The 20826-nt window shown below is 42.7% G+C and overlaps 2 protein-coding genes across 2 annotated transcripts in view; one reads left to right on the top strand and one right to left on the bottom strand.

Annotated features, from left to right (window-relative positions):
• LRP4 (LDL receptor related protein 4) overlaps positions 1-2327 on the bottom strand; it is a 49950-nt gene extending 47623 nt beyond the window's left edge. Inside the window, exon 1 of the mRNA XM_079928417.1 lies at positions 2136-2327. Within this exon, the coding sequence (XP_079784543.1) occupies positions 2136-2187 (52 nt within the window). The 5' untranslated portion in view covers positions 2188-2327. The remainder of the gene's footprint in view (positions 1-2135) is intronic.
• Positions 2328-12115: 9788 nt separating this feature from the next.
• Positions 12116-20826, top strand: part of CSTPP1 (centriolar satellite-associated tubulin polyglutamylase complex regulator 1) — a 187331-nt gene continuing 178620 nt past the window's right edge. The window contains exon 1 of the mRNA XM_079929743.1: positions 12116-12238. Within this exon, the coding sequence (XP_079785869.1) occupies positions 12193-12238 (46 nt within the window). The 5' untranslated portion in view covers positions 12116-12192. The remainder of the gene's footprint in view (positions 12239-20826) is intronic.

The raw sequence follows: 20826 nt of genomic DNA, 5'->3' as shown, positions 1-20826 counted from the left end.
TCAGATCTGCCTAACCGATCTACTATGACACACTGTCTTCTCCCTGAGCCCCTGGAACATAGTGCGGGATCCTTGTGGTGATATTTTTGGTTGAGCGACTGCTCAGTCTCACTGGTTGATGAACCATGAATCTGTCCCCTCCAAGCCTCTGAGGATGGCTCAGCATCAGGCCAGGCGAAGTTTAGATCTTGGTGCCATGGAGTGTCCTTATTCACATGCACAGAAAGCCTGCCATGCTTAGAAGTTTCCATTAAATATTTTGTCCTTAAAAAGAACCCAAATAGTTACCCAGAACCCTCCCAACCTTCTTCTGTGAAGCATAAAATATACATAATTTTCTACCCCCGTTCTCAATGCAGATGTAGTGTTAGGCAATTTTGACAGCTCTGGAGCGATAAAATCCTCTTGGCCAGTCTCAGCCCGGAACCTTCCAGCTCCCCTTTCCCTAGGGCAGAAGGCGACAATCTCCTCTCTGGCTTTGTTGGTATCCGTTTTGGCCCTTTTTTTTTTTCAGTGCCGTGCCATTTCCCTTGATCTTTTTCAAAACTTCCTCCAGGGGGCCGAGAGGAAAGTTCCATCCTCTTCCCTTGCAGCCCGAAGGGGAAAAGCCCCCAAAAAGCATAGCTGTCCCTTTAAGGGGCCCATGCGGTGGGAAGAGCAGCTACATTCCTACCCCAGTAGGGCCGCTGTCCCGACACGCCAGAGAGGCTGCAAATAACCTTCTAGGAGAGAGCTCGGGAGGGGGAGAGCACGGTGCAAAGAGGAACGTGGGTCGCCCAGGCTACTACTCCGAGAGGAAGAGTTAAGAGCTCGGTCGGGTTAGAGTGGGCATGGAAAAAGTCATTTAAAACCCACGGGGAATTTAAATAACAGACAAGAGAACTCTGTTTTGGATTTGGGAGGTAAACACCTTTAAAACAAGTGCTCAGGCATCTCCACGCCCCGCCAGGCAAGTTCCGAAATTTGCATTATTTCCACACGAGCTCCCTTTACGTTAAAGAACTGGCTCAAGGCCGTGGTCTACAGACCCCATTATTCTGAACCCCACCGCCTCATCCCAGCAGCGGGGAGAATGGGAAGATTCGTGTCTCCCCCGGCTGAACAGCGGTGGGTGAATAGGGTTGGGATTCAAAGATCAAAGTTCTTTGATCTTTGGGCACAAACTAGAGGCAGCTGCTAAAGCACGGAGTGCACCCACGGTCCTAGCCGGCTGCGGAGAAACAGATTCCACTGGAGCCCTAATCACACACACCAGTTGCGTACCGGTACCAAACAAGTTATTAATAAGGAGCAGATGAAGCAGCAGTCCTGCTGCCATCCCTCCAGCTTCCCCGAGGGCCACCGCGCGGGCCGCGAGGCTGCCTTCTGAGGTTCGGCGATACCCGCCCAGCTATCCCGGCCAGGGCGGATCTGCAGGAGCCTTCCAGCAGTTTCTTCCCTATGTCCCTCCTCTGCCCCTTTTCCAACCCTGTTTCCCCCTCCCCCCCTCCGGGAAGGATCCAGGGCAGGAAGCTGATTGGTCACAACCAGGAGAGGGAACCCAAAACACCACTAAGTGAAGATGCTGCGAGCAGGCAGTGCCCAAGGACCCTCGGCGGGAGCATGGTCCGGGGTCCAAGGAACTGTTCCTCGAGTGGAGGAATCCCCAGAGCTCAAGTATTCAGATTCCTCTGGAGCCTCTCCGCAATCCGCCCGAGACCCCCAGCCCCTGAAAAGAGGGCTATTTACAATTTATGGTTTAGCGACCATCCCTCCCCGCCTCCCTTTCTTCGCCCACATTCATTCGCACCAAAGACACAGAGACCCTGCCTAAACCTGAAAAGGGAAGCACCCCAGCTCTTCAAAGAGCAGCGAGGGAAGGCGAGCGAGCGCCTCGGACCTTCCCCCCAGCCTGGCCCAGACCCGAGCCCGGAGTGCTCCTCCACCGCTGTCCCGTCTCGGACTGGAGGAGTTGTGGGAGCTCCCGGTCCCCTCCCCGGAACACAACCTCTGGGCTCCTGCTTGGAGTGAGGGCGAGGGGTCCCAGGCCCCAGCCTGCGCCGTCCCGCCCTCGGGAGGTGACTCCTGCCGCGGCCGGACCCAGGGAAAAACTTTCCCGCTGGGCCGGTCGGCGTAGGCGCGGCGACGCCGCTTACCGTGTGCGCAGAGCAGGGCGCCAAGCAGCAGCGCGCCCCACGGTCGCCTCATGGTGCCGCCGCCGCCGCCGGCGCTCCCTGCCGGCCGGGGGTCCCGCCGGCTCCTGCGGGACGGCGCGGCGGAGGGTGTCGACGGAGGGTCCCCTAGGGGAAGCGTCCCGGTCCACGGTGGCGGGCGCGCCCCGCAAGTCTCCCTCCGGCCGCTGCCGCCTCCAGTGCTGCAGAAGCCGAAGCCGCCCCACCAGTGGATCCGGAGGGGGTGTCCCGGGCCGGGCCGCCCCGCCCCGCCCTGCCCCGCCCCCAGCGCCGCAGCCCCCGCCACGGCCACCACGCCTGGTCCCGCCCCCAGCGCCGGCCCGGCCCCTTTCCGCCCTCGGCCCCCGCCCCCCGGTCCCCAGACCCCAGCCGCCGGCGCCTGCAGCGCTGGCCCAGCTCCTCTTCAAGCCGCCCCCACGTTCCTAGCCCTCAAGAGAGCCCCCCTTCACTCTCCCCAGTACTACTGCTTTAAAGTCCTTAACTTAGAAAAGGTTTTATCCTAGCAGCAACTCTCGGATCCCGCTCACTCTAGTTCTGTGCCAGAGAAGTGCACCCAGGCTGACCCAAGTCGCCTGGACGTGACCCCGGCCCCCCTACCGGCCCCAAGTCCAGACTTTATTGATGTCTCAGAATACACAAGGCTTGCTAATGCATAATCCTCTCGGTCTTTATGGACATCAAACAAGGGGCATCGGGGGCCTGGAGTGCTGTGTCTTAACTAGCGTTCTCACTGTCAAAATTCCTTTCCTGAGATTTTCTCCACCCCTCCCCCCACCCCCGCCTAGGCAGCGTTGTTCTAGAGCTAAATAATTCTACGACCTCCCCTTTTCGTTTACTCGTTTCCTGAGGTGGTTGTCTGGGTCCTGTCGCCCCCGCTCGGACGTCCAGAATTGGCCCAGACGTAGTTCCTCCTGGCTGTCTTTGTAAATCAGCGTAGTTAGCCTCTTCACCTTCTTTGACTTTAAGATCCTGGCAAGAAAGGACGGGGGTAAGGAAGTAAGCCCTCGCTTGCAGTTGTATTCTCTCAGAGACCTCAGCCTCCTCCCAGCTTCAGTCTCTAGGGCCTTCTAGCAATATTTAACCTTTGGGTTAGTACATAAAGTTATAAATTCCTCTCTTGTCTTAGCTTTGTGGCCTACGCCTCTCCCCAGTGCATATTAATAATGTGGATTAATTTTGTTACCACCTGCCATTTTCTAGGTTGAATCTTGTCCTGCTACTTTTGTCCAAGTCCCCAACTTCCTTAGAGTCCTGTATATCGCTTTTCCCTCCAAGCTGGTATGCCAACAGTTTCTGGCTTTGGATCATCTTCAATTTTGTTAAACCACTTTCTTCTCACTAGTAAATAGAATGAGGAAGCCCCAAATGCGCCATGTTAGCTGAGGGGAGAGTAATTTGTTACAGTGCAAAGAGGATATTGGGAGATTTCTCCAATGGATTGGTTGCCATTTCATCCTCGCTCGTCTGCAATTTTTCAAAGGCTTTCACTTCAAATTACCATCTTTGACCAAAGCTAACATTAACTTTGCAATAGCAAGGAAAAAATGCGTTGTTAACTGCTTCTTAGCCAGTATTTCTCTATTCCGTTTTGCCTAAAATTTTCATGCAGATGAAATGTTGAACTAACGTCACCATGGTAACAAATACCGTGAGGCATTTTCTGTGTATGTAGTTCTTTTTGCCGACTGAAGGCGGCAGTCGAGTCAGGTCAGGCTTACTTGATCTTACTGCTAGGAAAAAGTCAACCTTTAAGGCCTATGTCATCTTAGCCTAAAATCCAAGGAGAAAAGGGTGAAAAAGTAGAGGCTGATTCTCAATCCCTCCTCCCCACAACGTTTTGATGCAGCCTTCGTCGGTCTCAAGGTTTCAATATACGTTGCTTACGACGACTTGCTTTTTGACCTGTTGAGGAAGACCTTAGGATTCTGGAGAGCATTTTTTTTTCCCACAATGAAAACTAAGGACATGTGGTATAATGAATACATTTGCCCAAAAAAATCCAGAACAGGCAGTCACCATACTTTCAATGTCAGGGGATTAAGAATTTATAAACAGTTTCCGCTCTGTATTCAAAAGACAGGTTCCTTTCCAGAAGGCATGATTTGTGTTGTTTTTCTGGGATTGAGGAGGAACAGGGAAGCTGGCTGTCCCTGTCTGACTCAGGCTCAAGAGACTGAATTTTCTGTGTGCATCCCGAGTCCTCCTCCTCCATGGTTCAGCACAGTTCTGGTGCACAGAGCAATCCCAGGCTGCTGTGAGTCACTGGGAATATCAATAGGGAGAAAAGAACTTCATGCATAGTCCCTGGCTGGGTCACCCCCTAGGGTGAGTTAAGTCTTGGCTGTCAGAAACTGCTCTTGTGCCAGGAGTGCTAAGCCATATTTATTTTTACCAGGCCTCTCAGACTGTCTTGTTTGGAGTGAGAGATCCTGAAAAGCATGCCAGAATGGGCTGTTTGTCTCCCTTTTATTGTCCCCTGGGACATGCCCCTAGGAAAGTTGTAGGGGACTGCCAATTCCAGAAGTGTCTCAGAGACATTCGTTTCCTCAGAAACACCACCCCTTTCCTCATCCTTGAAGGACAGACCAGGGGACTGAATTTCTAAGATCAGAATATTGCCCTGACTTAGACCATCACTAATGGCCTTTTCAAAGGATACCCTGGGGGTGCTACAGAAACAAGATAGAAATGGGCACTATTTTGATCCAGTTGGGTTGGTAGAATCCTCTTACAACCCAGGCATCATTCAACAACCTGAATTCTAAACATAATTCTTCTAAAAGAGTAAAAGGTTTGACATTTCCACACTTTAAAACAGTGGTTCTTAATCAGGAGTGATTTTTGCTGACATGGGGCAATGCCTAGAGACATTTTGGGGAGTAGGTATTACTGGCAAATAATGAGTAGAGGCCATGGATGCTGCTAAACATCCTACAATAAGCAAGACATCCCTCCCCACAACAAATAATTATTCAGCCCAAAATGTTAATAGTGCTGAGGTTGAGAGACCCTGATTAAAAAGTTAAGAACATGAGTCTTAAAAAAAGAATTGCTCCATCTCTAGGATCACTTTCTTGTGTGAATGGAGGAAGGAGTTCTTAAAGCTATAGAATGGAAAACAAGAGAAACAAGAGAAAGCACAGCTAAAGGAAAGGAGCTAAAAGAGTCCTATACCTATCTGCCTAGGGATGCCTATTTCCAATATTAACTCACTTAGTGGGAGTAAGTATTTATTATGGGTATATTATGTGCCAGACACTGTAGAGGCAGTAGTAAACAGATATATTGGGTCCCTGGAACTTACACTCTGATGGCTGGGGAGGCTACAAGTATACAGAGGCATTAAAAGAATGATCTCACACATGAATTTAAAGCTACAAATGATAGGGGTGTTCAAGGAAAAGTACAGGGTTCTATGAAAGGATAGACTTGATTTAGATTTGGGGGTTCAGGGAAGGCCTGTCAGAGGCACTAACACTAGCATGCTGAGTAAGATTCATCAGGCTAAGTGTGGATGAGGTGGGTCTTCTAGGCAGAAGGAACAGTATGTACAAAGGCCCTGAGCCAGGAAAGATTTATAGAAAAATATAATTAACTTTTAGCAATGGTATGCTTTTATCTAGGTTCAGGGGGCTACTACTGGAGACCAGGAAAAAAGAAAAAAAAAAAAAGAAAGTATAAGGGAATAGTCTAATTTGCATTTTTTGTGCTTCTTTAATTGCAAACCCTCCATACCACCACTTCAGGTACCAACACTTTTCACGTTCCAGCTCAGCAGTAGTATTTTTGCCAGGATCTGGGTACCATGGCTGATTCAGTTCCATGGCATAACTTGGGACACACCCTGAAAAGTGGGACTTCCTAGATATATTTTTTTAATCTCCTAGAAGCTTGATAGTCACACACCTGGCAGGTATAAATAGAGCTTTTGCAGCAAACATGTCAGTATGTCTTGCTTATTTCAGTAGTAAAGATGAATTTAGAATGGTGGATAAATAAATGGATCAATGAATAAATACTCATTTAGTAACAAACATGACTCAAGCATCTATGTAAATGGTCTGTTTCACACATGCCCCTTTATAATTCACTTTCTACACAGCAGCCACAGTGACTTCCTAAAAAACAAATCAGGTCATGTTATTACCAGGCTTAAAACCTTCCAATGGATTCCTACTGCACTTAGAATAATAGCTGTACTTCTTACATGTCCTTTGAGGTCCTTCATGAGCTGGCCTTTGCCTAATTCTTTGACCACTTTTCCCTTTACTCATTCTACTCTAGCCACACTGGTTTTCTTTCAGCTCTGCAACATGCTATCATTTCTTACAACTTTTGCACAAGCTGTCTCCTCTGTTTAGAATGCTGTTTCCCCAGACCCTTCCATGGCCGCTCCCAGCTCAATGTCATAGCCTCAGAGCTTACCATCTTACATTTGCCTTGTTCTCACTCAGCCTTTACCCTGTTTTATATAGGAGATTGGATAAGGATTCCTGGAGGTGGTACCATTTTGCCAAAGTCTTAGAGGATGTGTAAGAGTTTACTAGGCAGAAAATGTGGGAGAGGTACATTCTAGGCAGAGAGAAGAGCTTATCCCTAAGCAAGAGGGTGTGAAAGAGCTCAGTATGTTTGGGAATAGTGAGTAGAAAGGCATAGCTAGAGAATTAAGTGTGTAGGGAAGAATAAATGGCACAGTGGCTGGAAAAGTAGGTTGGGACCCAACTGTGAAGGAATATATATGTCTGCATGTTAAGGAATTTTGATTCATCCCAGTAATGGTGAGTTAACAATGTTTTTAAAGTAAGGCAGTAACATGGTCAAATTTAACATTTAGAACAATAAACTCTTGTAACAATGTAGAGGATGGCTTGGGGGAGAAAAAATAGACGCATAGACTGCGGCTTTTTGTCCTAAGAGTCTAAAGCTTGGGAACTTCCAGTTCATCCAGTTCATATCCTAAGTTTATTTAATGATTCCAAGTAGATTCCCTCTCATCTTCCTGAGCTAGTTACCTTAGCTTGTCTACTTGCAGCATCGTCTCTATGCCTTTTGTTGAGTTAGTTGCTTTTTTTTCTGGGTATTTCTTAAGATATGGTGATCTGTCACACATAGTATTTAGGTGTAAGGAGGTGATGCCAATGCTTTCTGATTGATTTTTAATCTCCTTCTCAATGATGCCTTGCCATTTTGGCTTTTTATTTAATAAATTTGTTTCATGAACTGGTTCCTGTGAGGCAACCATAAGTCCTGTGGATTGGATGGCTTTCATTTTCTAAACTTTTAATCTAAAGTGGGGAAAAACGTCTATTTAACAGGCACGTATTCTGTCAGGGACTGTGTATGATTCTAGAAACTTAAAGATGAATGAAGACTGTCTCTGACCTCCAGGAACTCAGAATCTAGTAGGATAATTCAAATTGGGTTTTTTTTTAATGACATAAATATTTTTTAAGTCTACTTTTAAAAATATTGGTTCAATTTCATTTCCAGTCCTTATCCACATGCATAACCTGTGTACATTAACATTTATAGAACACTCCACCCAACAATAGGGTATACATTCTTTTCAAAGAGCACCCAGAACATTTACTAAGGCATATTTACTAAGGTAGTCCATATTCCAGATCATAAAACAATTCTCAATAAAGGCAAAAAGGATTCAAGTCATATAAGTTTTCTCCAGGTATATCTGACCACAGTGGAATTAAACTAGAAATCAGGGACTTCCCTGGTGGTCCAGTGGTTATGACTCCACATTTTCACTGTCAAGGACCCTGGTTCAATCCCTGGTCAGGGAACTAAGATCCCACAAGCTGCACAAAAACAAACAAACAAAAAACCAGAAACACCTTTGGAAAATCCCCCAATATATGGAAATTTTGAATAATACACTTCTATATAACCCATGGGTCAATGAAGAATTCCAAAGGAAAATTAGATAATGTTTTCTATTTTAGTTTATAAATTTAAATGTTTATAAAAGTACAAAATCACATTTTTGAAGATTGGAGTTCTTTTTGTGGGAAGATTTTTAACTAAAAATTCCATTTCTTTATAAATATACAGCTTTTCAGGTCGATCTTTGTTGCTAAGTGCAGGCTTTCTCTAGTTGCGGCGAGCGGGGGCTACTCTTTGTTACGGTGCGTGGGCTTCTCATTGCGGTGGCTTCTCTTGTTGCGGAGCTCTAAAGCACAGGCTCAGTAGTTGTGGCACACGGACTTAGTTGCTCCGTGGCATGTGGGATCGTCCCAGGCCAGGGCTTGAACCCGTGTCCCCTGCATTGGCAGCCGGATTCTTAACCACTGCGTCACCAGGGAAGCCCCCCATCTGTTTATTCTTGAGTGAAACTTGTTAGTTTGGGTTTCAAGGAATTTTTCCATTTTACCTAATATGTTAAATGAGTCGTGTTGTCCTACTATTTCCTTAGTGAAAATGACACAAATAGTTATCGCTGTGCATGCTCCAGGACAGAGGAAGGCACAGCTAATTTTTGTGGGCTACCAAGAAGGATCAGAAAATCCTCCTCCGTTTTACACTACATGAAAGTGTAATTCCCAACTCTTTTTGCAGCACTGAAAATATAAAATAACAAGAAGGTAAAAGTCTGTAATTGTCTTTGAGCTCCAGTTCAATTTAAGCCATGTCCTCTTAACCACTCTCTCGAAATGCATTAGTTTTCTTTAACTGCTCAAGAAATGGGAACATTTATTTTTCCTTGCAAATTCTCCCAAAGCTCTGGTCTGTTGACCTGTGGCAGTCCAAAATGATTGGTCTGTAAATAGCATTTTAAACTAAACATGTAAATCTCATACAGTGGCATCACACATAGTTTCTGCTTTGCTTTTATGGAAGATAAGTCTTTGAAGAAGAGCCTAGTAGCTCAGCATGAATTTCATGACCTGCATTTCTTAGTAGCTACTTCGCCTTTAGCATCTTTCTGCTTGATGAGTTGATAAAAGCTTGTCCTAGTTTCTTGAACCTGCTTTGTAAGAATAAGTCATACTGCATTTTTTCTTTCTATTGTTTCCTTGACGTTTAAAACTATTTGGTACATTTATATTTGCTCTTCTGTGGTTTTCAATAACAGGGAGGATTTTCTTCCCTATCAGTCTCTTCATAGGTCCTCAGCAGAGCCAGAGATGTCTATTAATTTTTTCTTTAAAATTAGGAATTATAATCTGATAAATTGGTGTCTCAGCATATCCTCTTTTGTGGGTATTTTTCCTGTTGTTTTGAGTTTGATGTTTCCATTCCTTATGCAGTAGTACTGTCGCCTCTCAAGCACTCTCTATGTTTTGACCAATTTCATAATACTTGCTTATTTTCAGGATTGTGGAGTTGATTTCTGATTTACTGGTCTATCTGGATGATTATTGTTTAGATAAAAATTTCAGACCTATGTAATGATAATTTAAGAACCTGAAAAGCACATCTAAATTGAAGGCTGACATGTTTTCCTTTTCTTACATTCAACAGGGTCACAGAAATACACTTGACTTTAACAATTCTTGTGTATTTCCCCTTTTCTTAAGACCTGATGTTGTGTATGTTTCACTGAAAAACTTCCTTCACTACTGACCCGTTGCCAAAACTTATTTGTGTAATGTACTGGCAGAAGAGAAATCTAAAAGTAATGGCTCCTTCTTGGGAAAAACAAACACTATATGGAATGTCATCACTTCTGCTAAAAAATTTTTTAAAGATTTTTAAGCCACTCATTTATTGTTTGTTTGTCTTCAGGTTATAGCGCATGCCTATTATAGAAAAAATTTAACAATATGGAAAAGTATAAAGAAGAAAATTGTAAGCAGTAATTCCACCACCATTAAAAAGGCTACCTGCTATTTCTGTGCAACCCCAAATTTTCTTGAAGCCTTAGCTTAACGACCACCTGCCCTTTTCTAAGTCTTCCTCCTCAATAGACTGTTTAGGACATTGAGTGGAAGACTGACTTTAAATATAAGGGCCCTTAGGATTTTTATGGAAGGGATGGAGCTGTAGGAAAAACCTACAAATTGCTCCAGAGATGACATCTTGTTCTTATTTAGCTTTCTTTGAGTCATTAACAGTCGGGCGCCACTGGTGCTGAAACTTATCATTATTATAACCACAAATGGGTTAATCCCCAAACAAAGCTATATTCTTGGGGCTGGTTCCCAGCTCCACCACACAGACCCCAACAGCAGCACCCTCCGAGTCCCAGGATAATGCCCCACAAATAAGGGGATGTCAAATGTTCAGCCTGGACTCAAAATTCTCTTCTTTTGTCTGGGAGCTTCCAGTTGCTGGCAGGGCAGAGCAAAAAGAAAAATAAATAAATAAAACCCAAGCCAACAAACCCTAAAAAAAGAGGCTGTGTGGTTTAGCGGTCAGACCACTAGCCTGGAGGTTGAGATCGCTGAGATCCAGTTCCAGCTCTCCCACTGACTGGCTGGATGATGCTAGACAAGTCATTTTCCTGACATGTTCCTCGGTTTCCCTACTTAGAAAAGGGAGAAGTGCATTAGAAAGTTTTATGAGGACAAATGAAATGATCTGAGAATAGCTTCAGGTTGCTTGGAAATAAAATGAAATTGTAATCCTTAATAATTATCATCCTATTACTTTATTAATAATATAGTAAAAAGCCACAGGTGTGAAAGTTATGAAACTCCCATAACTCTCAAGGTGCATGGGGTAGGGGAGGGGGTGGGAGGCAAGGGTGGAGGTAGAAGGCAAACATTTTTTTATGATATGCAGGACTTCACATCAAATACCAAATTAGTTAACTTATTACCTCAAGATAGTAAATGCTGCTCTGAGTTCGGCTCTGTCCCTTTATCCTTACCACATCCAAACTCAGAGTGACTCACCGGAGCCTAGAAATGAGACACATATACAATTTTAAGGGAAACAGAGAATTAGGAGGTTTGAAGCTTCTACTGGAGAAGGCTAAGAATAGACCACTCAGAACACAAAGAGAAGAACCTCCTCTTTCCTTTTTCTCCCAGTGTAGGTGGTCCACTGGTTTCCCAATCATTCCTTTGATAGAATGATTTTTGTTTTCTTTCTTTCCACAAAACCTCACCTCATGTGGGGGGAGAGCTAACTAAAAAAGTGAGGAGAGAGTGACCTTTTCTACTATGTTTGAACTGTGACGAGTGGTACACACCACTAAGCCGTTGTTGGGCGTGGAGAGGTGCAAAAAGAGAAATATCCAGATACCTGGGAACTTGAAAACCAATGAACACTCTCCCCTCTTAAAGGAAAAGTGAGCAATTAGGGATATAAGGGAAAAAATCCAATAGGTGTCCTTGTTTGTGCATCCCATCCCCCCAAGAAGTGAAGTGTCTTTGTAAGAAAAAAAAAAAAGAAAAGAAAAGACACTTGGGAAGGGTACCAAATAGTAAGGGATAGAAGTAGAAGGAGGGGCTATAAAGATAAAGAGGAATTTGAAAGGAAATGTCAATGAAGTCATAGAGAATTTAATGAGCACTTTCTGGATGCCCAGACTTGTCACAGGCAGAAAAGACACATCCCTGACCTCAAGAAGCAGCCAAGATATACGCACGTGAAAGCACTTTGTAGTAATTTAAGATGATAAATAATAAGGAGATAAAAATAGGTAATGGGATAGTAAATGTTTATGGGAATTTAGGGGTGGGAGCTATTATTGTGACTTAGGATAACAGTTGTATAAAGGAGTAGTTATGAAATTCAGAAATTGCGGGTATATAGAGGGCTGGCAATAATTTTTCGACACCGGGAAATATGATGGTTTCAAAGGAACTCTCCACCTCAAATTCCTCTAAAACCAACGCCTCAAGAAAGGGAGGCCAAAGAAACTGTGACCGCCGCGAAGAGGCAGCTCCCGGAACTAGTGTGGCCAGCTTGACGTTGCGATACGGAGACTGTTTGCGTGACACCCTCTCCGCCTCTAGCCTCTCCTGCCGCAGCGTGGGTGCCATGGCAACAGAGAGAGCCCTCGACCTGGCTTCCGGAAGCGGGAGAGCTGGAGCTCTGAAGCTACCCTGGTCAAAGGATGCTGAGTCCGGAACGGCTAGCCCTACCGGACTACGAATATCTGGGTAGGCGCTTCCTTCAGCTTCGGGGAAGGAAAGAAGTGCAGACGAATTAGGCCAGGGTTTGGGGAGGAGGCCGGGGCGAGGTCTGAGTGGGAACGGGTAGGGTGGGCTAGGGAGGGGCGGGGTGGGGGCGGTCCAGGGCCTGAACTTGTAAGGCCCAGCGAGGAGGAAAACACCATCTGGGAGTAAAGAATGCTGAAGTATACCCGCTGGAGCTCAGACAGTGTGGATTGTGTCCTAAGTGGGCTAGGTTGGAGTTGAGAATTGAGGGGCCTTTGGGGGTATTACTGATATGCTGCCAGTGGAGTAACCTTGGAACCTTGAAGTGCCAAATCAGTCATTCTGTGAACAATCATTTAACCGTTATAGCGGCAACTAACATTTTTGAGCATTTCTTTTACATCAGACACTATGCTAAGCATTTTACGTGCATTCTTTATTGAATCTTCATAACAGCCCCAGGAGGAGACTGTGTTTTTCTTCCATTTTGCAGACAGCGAAACTGAGGCCGAAGAGGTGACTTGCACAAATAAGGCCACACAGCTATAAAATGGTAGGGCTAGGATCAGAACCTAATTTGCCCACTCCTGAGCTTGAGCTCTTGGCCATTAAGGCTGTGGCTGTAATACTTTACACACACTGTAACACCTTCAGTGTGTAAGGCATTTACTGGATGAAAAAAGGATATATGTATGTTGTGTGTATGTATGTATATACATGTATATACATACATGTATGCACACGTTTTAAAAAATTAGTAGACTTTATTTTGTAGAGCAATTTTAAGTTTACAGAAAATTGAGCAGATATTATAGAGTGTTCCCATATACTCCCTCTCTCTCTCACTCAGAGCTTCCCATTATTAACATGTGACATTAATATAGTACATTCATTACAATTGATGAACCAATACTGATACATTATTATTAACCAAAATCCACAGTTTACATTAGGGTTCACTCTTTGTGTTGTACAGTTTTATGAGTTTTGACAAATGCATGATGTCATGTATCAACCATTATAGTATTATGCAGAATAGTGTCACTGCCTTGAAAATCCTCTGTGCTCTGTCTATTCATCCTTCCCTCGGTCCCCCAACCACTGGCAACCATTCATCTTTTTACTGTCTCTAAAGTTTTACATTTCCAGAATGTCATATAGTTGGAGTCATAGAGTACGTAACCTTTTCAGACTGGCTTTTTTCACTGAGCAACATGCGTTTAAGGTCCCTCCATGTCTTTTCCTGGCTTGATAGTTCATTTCTTTTTATCATTGAATAATATTCAATTGTATGGATGTACTATACACATTTTTTTTTTTTTTTGCGGTACGCGGGCCTCTCACTCTTGTGGCCTCTCCTGTTGCGGGGCACAGGTTACGGACGCGCAGGCTCAGCGGCCATGGCTCATGGGCCCAGCCGCTCCGCGGCATGTGGGATCTTCCTGGACCGGGGCACAAACCCTTGTCCCCTGCATTGGCAGGCGGACTCTCAACCACTGTGCCACCAGGGAAGCCCTATACACATTTTTTAATGAAAAACAATTCTAGTTTAAATTTTTGAATTAGTAATATGGAAACTAGATTAAAAAACATAAAGAAGTTTATAATGAAAAGTCTCTTCCAACCCCTTTTCCCCCATCTGCCAGTTTCCAACCATCCTCAGCCTCCCACTAGTAACCACTATTGCTGGTTTCCTGTGTATCCTTCCAGAGTTTAGTTTATTAGGTATATAAGGGAGAATACACTTTTTTTATTCAATATATCTCGGAGTGATTTCTATGTCAGTGAGAGCTTTCTCATTCTTTTAAAAAAATGTTTAGCTACATAGTATTTTAAATAATTTATTTGACCAATTCTCTGTTGGTACACATGTTGTTTTTAGCCTTTTGCTATTACTGAAAATACCCCACTGAATAACCTGTAATTTTGTGCCATTGCTAGTATATCTGCAAGGATAAATTCCACAAAGTGAAATTGGTGGGTCAGGGACCTATGCATTTTAAATATTGATAGATATTGCCAAATCGTCTTTCACAGGGGTTGTACCATTTTACACTGCACTAGCAATGTAAGAGTATGCCTGTTTCCCCATAGTCTTTCCAACAAAGTATATCAAACTCAAACCATCAGATTTTTTCAACCTGTTAAGTGACAAATAGTCCCAGGTAGATTTAATGTGCATTTCTTTTCTGAAGTTGAGCATCTTTTCACCAGGTTTAAGGGCTGTGTAGTTTTTGAAAGGGGTATATATATATATATAGAGAGAGAGAGAGAGAGAGAGAGAGAGAGCATTGTTATATCACAGATAATTTTGCATCCAATGAATAAGAATATCAATGTCTAACAATGCCTAGACTTTTGCTAAGGATTTTATGTATTTTATCTTATTTACTCAGTACTAATCTATGAAATATTTGAAAAGCCTAGTCTATTGTTCACTTCCTTGGATGTTTGTGTCAAAGTCTTAACATATTTAAATTATATGCCTCAAAGGCTTGACATATTTAATATACCGGTGCTTTGGTGAGTAGAAGTTGGTGGTCCCTCCAAAAGTGGCTTTTTACAGCCACTAATTCAGTGGCAATGTTGATAATAAATCTATAAACAGAATCAAGATTTCAGGTTGGTTGTAAAAGCTTCAGTTTCTAACCACTTATCTAATTATTGAACCCTGGATTATTGAACCTCCTTCAGGTTCTGTTGCATATTTAAGTGCCTTAACTTCCTGTTCCATTCACCATCTGGACGTTCATACTGCCCTAAGCAGGGTCATACTACTCATTGGCTTCCTCATGGTTCCTCAGACCATACAACTCTGCTGAAATGCATTTGTCTTTAGTTGAGAACAACCCTGCCCATTACAGTTTGGTCTCTTTTAGAGGCATGCTGTTGCTGTTTTGAAGCAGTCACCCTCAATATAATGACCACTGAAAATCACCCCTTATAGATTAATTTAATAAAATATTTTCTGATTTGAAAATTTAAATACCTACAGAGGTTTTTTTTTTTTTTTTAACTTTTTTATTATTTATTTATTTATATATTTTTTGCGGTACGCGGGCCTCTCACTGTTGTGGCCTCTCCCGTTGCGGAGCACAGGCTCCGGATGCGCAGGCTCAGCGGCCATGGCTCACGGGCCCAGCCGCTCCATGGCATGTGGGATCTTCCCGGACCGGGGCACGAACCCGTGTCCCTTGCATCGGCAGGCGGACTCTCAACCACTGCGCCACCAGGGAAGCCCCAGGGGTTATTTTTGGCTTGGCTTTTCTTCCTCCTCCTCTCCTTCTCCTCCTCCTTCTCCTTCTTCTTCTTTTTTTTTTAAATAAGTTATAAAGTCACATGTGTAGGCCTAGAGAAGAAAATACACATAGAAAAACAAAAATTGCATAGATAGAAAAGCTCTAGGTTTTCAGTGCATCAGAAAAGTGAAAGCTCAATATCCCTTGGTAAGTGTTTCTGGAGACCTCTTTTTAGTATTATGGTATAAACGACAGGGATACCTATTCAGTGAATATCCATAGATTTTCCCTTCTGCCTGCTAGCCAGGGCTTATATTTGCCTTTTTGACTACTAGTGAAGAAAACAGTCTTTCATCCTGTTGGGTAAACTGATCCATTCCCTGCTGACTTTGTGGATTAGGAACCTGTAATCATGGCCTGGAATGGCTTAGGATCTTAAGATCATCATTACAGAACTGACTCCATGATGTTCATGCCTGCACTCATCAGAATGGAGTGATAGGAACTATGTTAATGCCCAGGCGTGAATAGAGAGAGAGGAGAGTCTGGTAAGGAGATGAAATAAATATAGAGCCCTTGAAAGGTTTCCACTTTATGAAAGCTACTTATTGGAAGCTTCTGCCAGAGGCTGAGGTGTGTCTGTGTATCTGGTTGGGTGTGGAGAGTTCTCTAGAGCTGAAGGGCAGCCTGTTTCTGGTCCCAGGTTTGCAAAACACACTACCTACGTGCTGACCTGAGTGTAAGCATGAGGGTGTGAGGTTTATTATTTTACCCCACCTAAATTGGTGAGGTGCTTGCTTTCACTCATGCTTCAATTTGCCTCTTCTGTTTCTATGGATACTGCTTATTCTCACTGAGACTGGTAGTGGATTGGCATAATAGATAACTCCAGGAAATCCGAGATGGTCTTTCTCCTTTGAGGGCTATAGTTTTAGAGGAATCACAATAAACTGGACAGTTATTTTTAAGCTATAGTTTTTGAGCACTTCATTTATGCTTAGCACTGTGCCTTAACTCATTTAATCTTCACAACCACCATACAGTTAGGTGTTATTATTAGTCCTATTTAGTAGTTATTAATATCGTCTCCTCATTTTACAAATAAGGAAACTGAGGCTTAGAAAGGCTAATTGATTTGTACAAAGTCACATAGGTGATGATACATAAAAGCAGGGATTCAAATCCAGGTTTATCGGATTCCATGCCTGTTTTTTCCTCTCTACCAAGAAGATAAAAATAAACAAACCAAAATATCTATTGCCTGTAAAGGGTAGTGATCCTTGCTTCCCTTTTAAGAATGGAGTTCTTAAACAGTTCATTAGTTGCAAATCAGTTTCCTGAACACAGGAATTGTATCTTTCTCATCATTGTATACCTACCTTTCACAATCTAGACACTTTATACATACACGTGTGTTAAATTGAATATGAATAATCTGACCTTAGGGTCCCCCAAATGTGAGCAGCTAACAGCAATAACTAAGACTTATTAAGTACTTACTATGTACCAGGTAACATTTTATGTGCTTTATAAACATTAATGCACACGAAGATAGTTTCAATTTTTATCTCCATTTCACATATGAGGAAACTACAGCACAAAGGTATTAAATAACTAGTTAGTGAGTCCTAGAGGCAGAATTCTAATCTAGCAGTCTGACTCCAGAGTCCACATTGTTAAACTCCATGCAATGAATACCTTGAGCAACTCCAACAATGAGGCTCCAACTATTGCATAGACCAGCTTATAATGGTTGCATGGATTCTGGAGTAAGTTCAGGTGACTCCAAGAGCTTAATTTAACATTTCTGCCAGGAGGGGGCATACTAGGAACCAGGATGGATCAGGGAATAGTAAAATTCCAGTTCCTTCTTGCCACTGGACTCATCTCTCAATTGCAGGCAATAAGGAAGATAACTTCTAAAAATAAACCATTTAGGAGAGTTTAAATGACAATAATCTATGTACTTTGTGTAGCTGTGTGACCTTGAAGAAGTTACTCAACCTCTCTGTGCCTTAGTTTCCTGGTATGCAAAATGTACTTACCTCATACATGTAAGCTTTTAGAGCAATGCCTGGCTGCTACATTGTATCTGCATTGTAAAAAGAGGATACACAGAGATGAGTAAGATACCTTTCCTTCTAGAGCACCTGGGTAGTGCTCAATAAATATTAGCTGCTATTATTACTCCTACATTTTAACAAAAATGTAATACATCTGTGGCAGCCATGAAATTGTGCCTCTCAGATCCCCTATTATGTGGAGGGGAGGGTAATTAACTCTGAACCCCAGCTCTCAATCCAACACCTTGTTCACATTGAGGTCACACTTCCCGCAGGCTGCTCCCAGCGGATGACTGGGTGGGGAAGACCCACTTTTATGAGAAGTGTGACTCCTCTGATGGTGACTTTGGCTTGAGGACTCCCACTGCACTGCAGTCTCATACTCTCACTCCCTCGCTCTTCTTTACAAGGGTCAACCCTGCATTGTGGTCTGTCAGCTCTCCCAGCTTCTTCCAGCTCCCTCCCCATTTTCCCTCATGGGCTTTTCAGTATATCTCTTGCATGTCTGATCCTGTCTTGTTGTCTGCTTCTCAGAGTACCTGGACTAAGACAACATCCAACAGTAACTGATATAGTCCCTTCCAGTCATGAGGTTGATACAGTTTTTTCAAGCCTTGACAAAGGTTCTGACATATGATTCTTTCTATGTTGAAGATTATTAAGTGTTACTAATCTTATTTTTTTGCATTTGCTGATATCATAGCACATGATATTTACTTGTCTTACTGCCTGGCACAATTTCTTTTTTTGCTTTTGGATGAATCCTGATAAGCAAACTTATTTTTGTTTGAATATAATGAGTGAAGCTTCCAAACACAACCCTATGCTAGGAAACATTGCTATTTACAATAAGTCAACAGAAATACTGTTAGAACTTTAGAATGCTTGGGTTGTTGCAGAAAGAAAAAGAAATATTACAGATGTTACGCTGACTTCCTTAATCTTTGGAAACTAGGTTTAAAATATATAAAGCTGGTCACTTAAAAACAGTAATGAACGTGTTCACAAAACAATCTCCTTCCTTTCTTCTTCCCCCCTTCCGCTTCCTTTCTTTTCTTCCTAATTGTTCCTTTCTTTCTTTCTTTCTTCCTGAATACCTTCTCTATATAAAGCAAAGCATGAATACGAAGTGTTCCTCCCTACAGGAAACTTATGCCAAAGATGGGAGATGAGACATATTCATAAATGACTGTAACACAAAGTGACAGTGTTAATAAGTGCCAACAAAATTGGGAAATCGCCAAGACACCTGCATATATACAGTTCACTTGCTCTATAATGACACTTATTTCCCATCTCTGTAGTTGTAGCGCACGGGCTTAGTTTCTCTACAGCATGTGGGATCCTCCCAGACCAGGGCTCGAACCCGTGTCCCCTGCACTGGCAGGCGGATTCTTAACCACTGTGCCACCAGGGAAGCCCTAATAATGTTTTTGCTGGGGAGAAAAAAGAGCAAGTGAGTTCTAAGGCACGTTGTTGACCCTTACCCATCCCCATTTCTCCAAGGTAACTGATTGCAGGTGATGTCAGTGTTATTCTAGGGTTTAAATTCTAAGGTTCTGTAAATTGTTTACTTTGCTTATCATTTATATATTCAAGTAATCTTAAAATCTTTCCTCCAAATGCTGTCCAAAAGTTGGGGATCTCTTTTATTTGTTATAAATACCACATTTGCTAAATGAGTAAATTTAGGAAGCTGAGTAGGTAATTAAAGTTTTAAAAACTAATAATAGTAGATGAGAAGAGACAAAATGAGCCATTAGCTTATCTCTAGTTCATTATCCTGTTTATAGCCTTCTTAGCACTTATCACAATTATCTTATTTATCTATCTGTATATTTTGTTACTGTTTCTTACTAGAATGTAAGCCATAAGGGCAGGCTTATTCTCTCAGTATCTCCAAAATCTAGCACGGTGCTTGGCCCAAGTTAAGTGCGCAATTGTTAGATGAATAGTCTGCTTTAAGTAGCAAAATAATTTTTTTTTTCAAATGAGAGAAGGGACTCCAGTTCAACAAATAGTTATTGAATTCCTACTGTGTGAGAGACACTAAGCTTTTTTCTCCTTCTTCCATTGACAAAAAAAAAGGATGACTGATTAAAATCTTTCATCTGAATGCTGTCCCAAAGTTGGGGATCACTGTTATTTGCATAAATACCATGTTTGCTAAATGAGTAAATTTAATTTCATGGTTGACACATTTTCTTTGTTTCAGTTACACAACAGTAAGATTTAATTCATTTTTTTAAATGATACTTTATGAAGGAAGGAAATTTTATACAATTTGGGGGCATCTCCTTAAGATTCCATCTTCAGTTGGGCAGAGTAATATGCTTTAAGACTGGAATTACCCTTGTCAACTAATCCCTGGGTCCACTGTGTTGGGATGCCCTTGCGCTACTTCCCTACGGGCCTTAGGAAATTGCTCATTCTATGATTGGAATTTCAAGTCAAAACACATTTATCTGAGCAGAATTTTAATGATTTATCAAAGAGAGGAGGGATTTTCCCATACACATCTGAACTTACCAAATTACCGATCCCATTAGCTATGTTTTCTCTTAAGCACCTTTCTTTAAACAAAGTAATTACTGCTGAAATCATCCAATGTATTTTTCATAAAAGCTTGTGACTAAGTTTTGTTTGATTAGCAGGAACGCAGTAAAAGTAAATATTGTTTGAGAAGGCACTTTCAGAGCCCTTTCTTTTTCTTCATTGAATTAGCTTTTTAAAAGCACTGTTCTTTGGAGAGAGTAAGAGCCTTTTTCCAGCTGTCCTATTGTGTAGCTCAAGGTCTTGTTAATACTATTATCTGGCCCTGAGATTACAGGTAATTGTGGTAAAACACAAGCTTCAGTTTCTGTAATCTAAGACAGAAATCTGTTTGTGCCCTAGCCTTCATATCAGGTGTTTGTTAAATTCAGACTTCTCTCACCTGGGATAGCGCACTGCCCCCCACAGTAAACAGAGGTATCTGGCAGGGATGGGGCTACATTAGAGCCATTGCCATTTTTTTTTCTTTTTAAAGATCATGTGGCAGAACCCCTCCTGTGGCCAACTTACATACAACATGTGCACTAAATGGGAAAATTATATATTTTAAAATAAGCATGTTTGAAACAATAACACTTTTGAATGTGAAATGTACCAAAAGGCCGCATGTCTCTGGCTTTGCTTGTCAAATGGAGAGGCTGCCAGAACCACTCGGCTCCATGGTTCTCATGCCCTAAAGTCCTGCAAATTGACACGTAAGTAGGCAACACACAAAGAAGCTCAGCCCATGAGAAAG

The sequence above is a fragment of the Stenella coeruleoalba genome (assembly GCF_951394435.1).
Source record: "Stenella coeruleoalba genome assembly, chromosome: 8".
NCBI classification, from domain to species: domain Eukaryota; kingdom Metazoa; phylum Chordata; class Mammalia; order Artiodactyla; family Delphinidae; genus Stenella; species Stenella coeruleoalba.
Note: the sequence above shows the minus strand (reverse complement) of the source record. Positions and strands in the feature narration are given on the sequence as shown.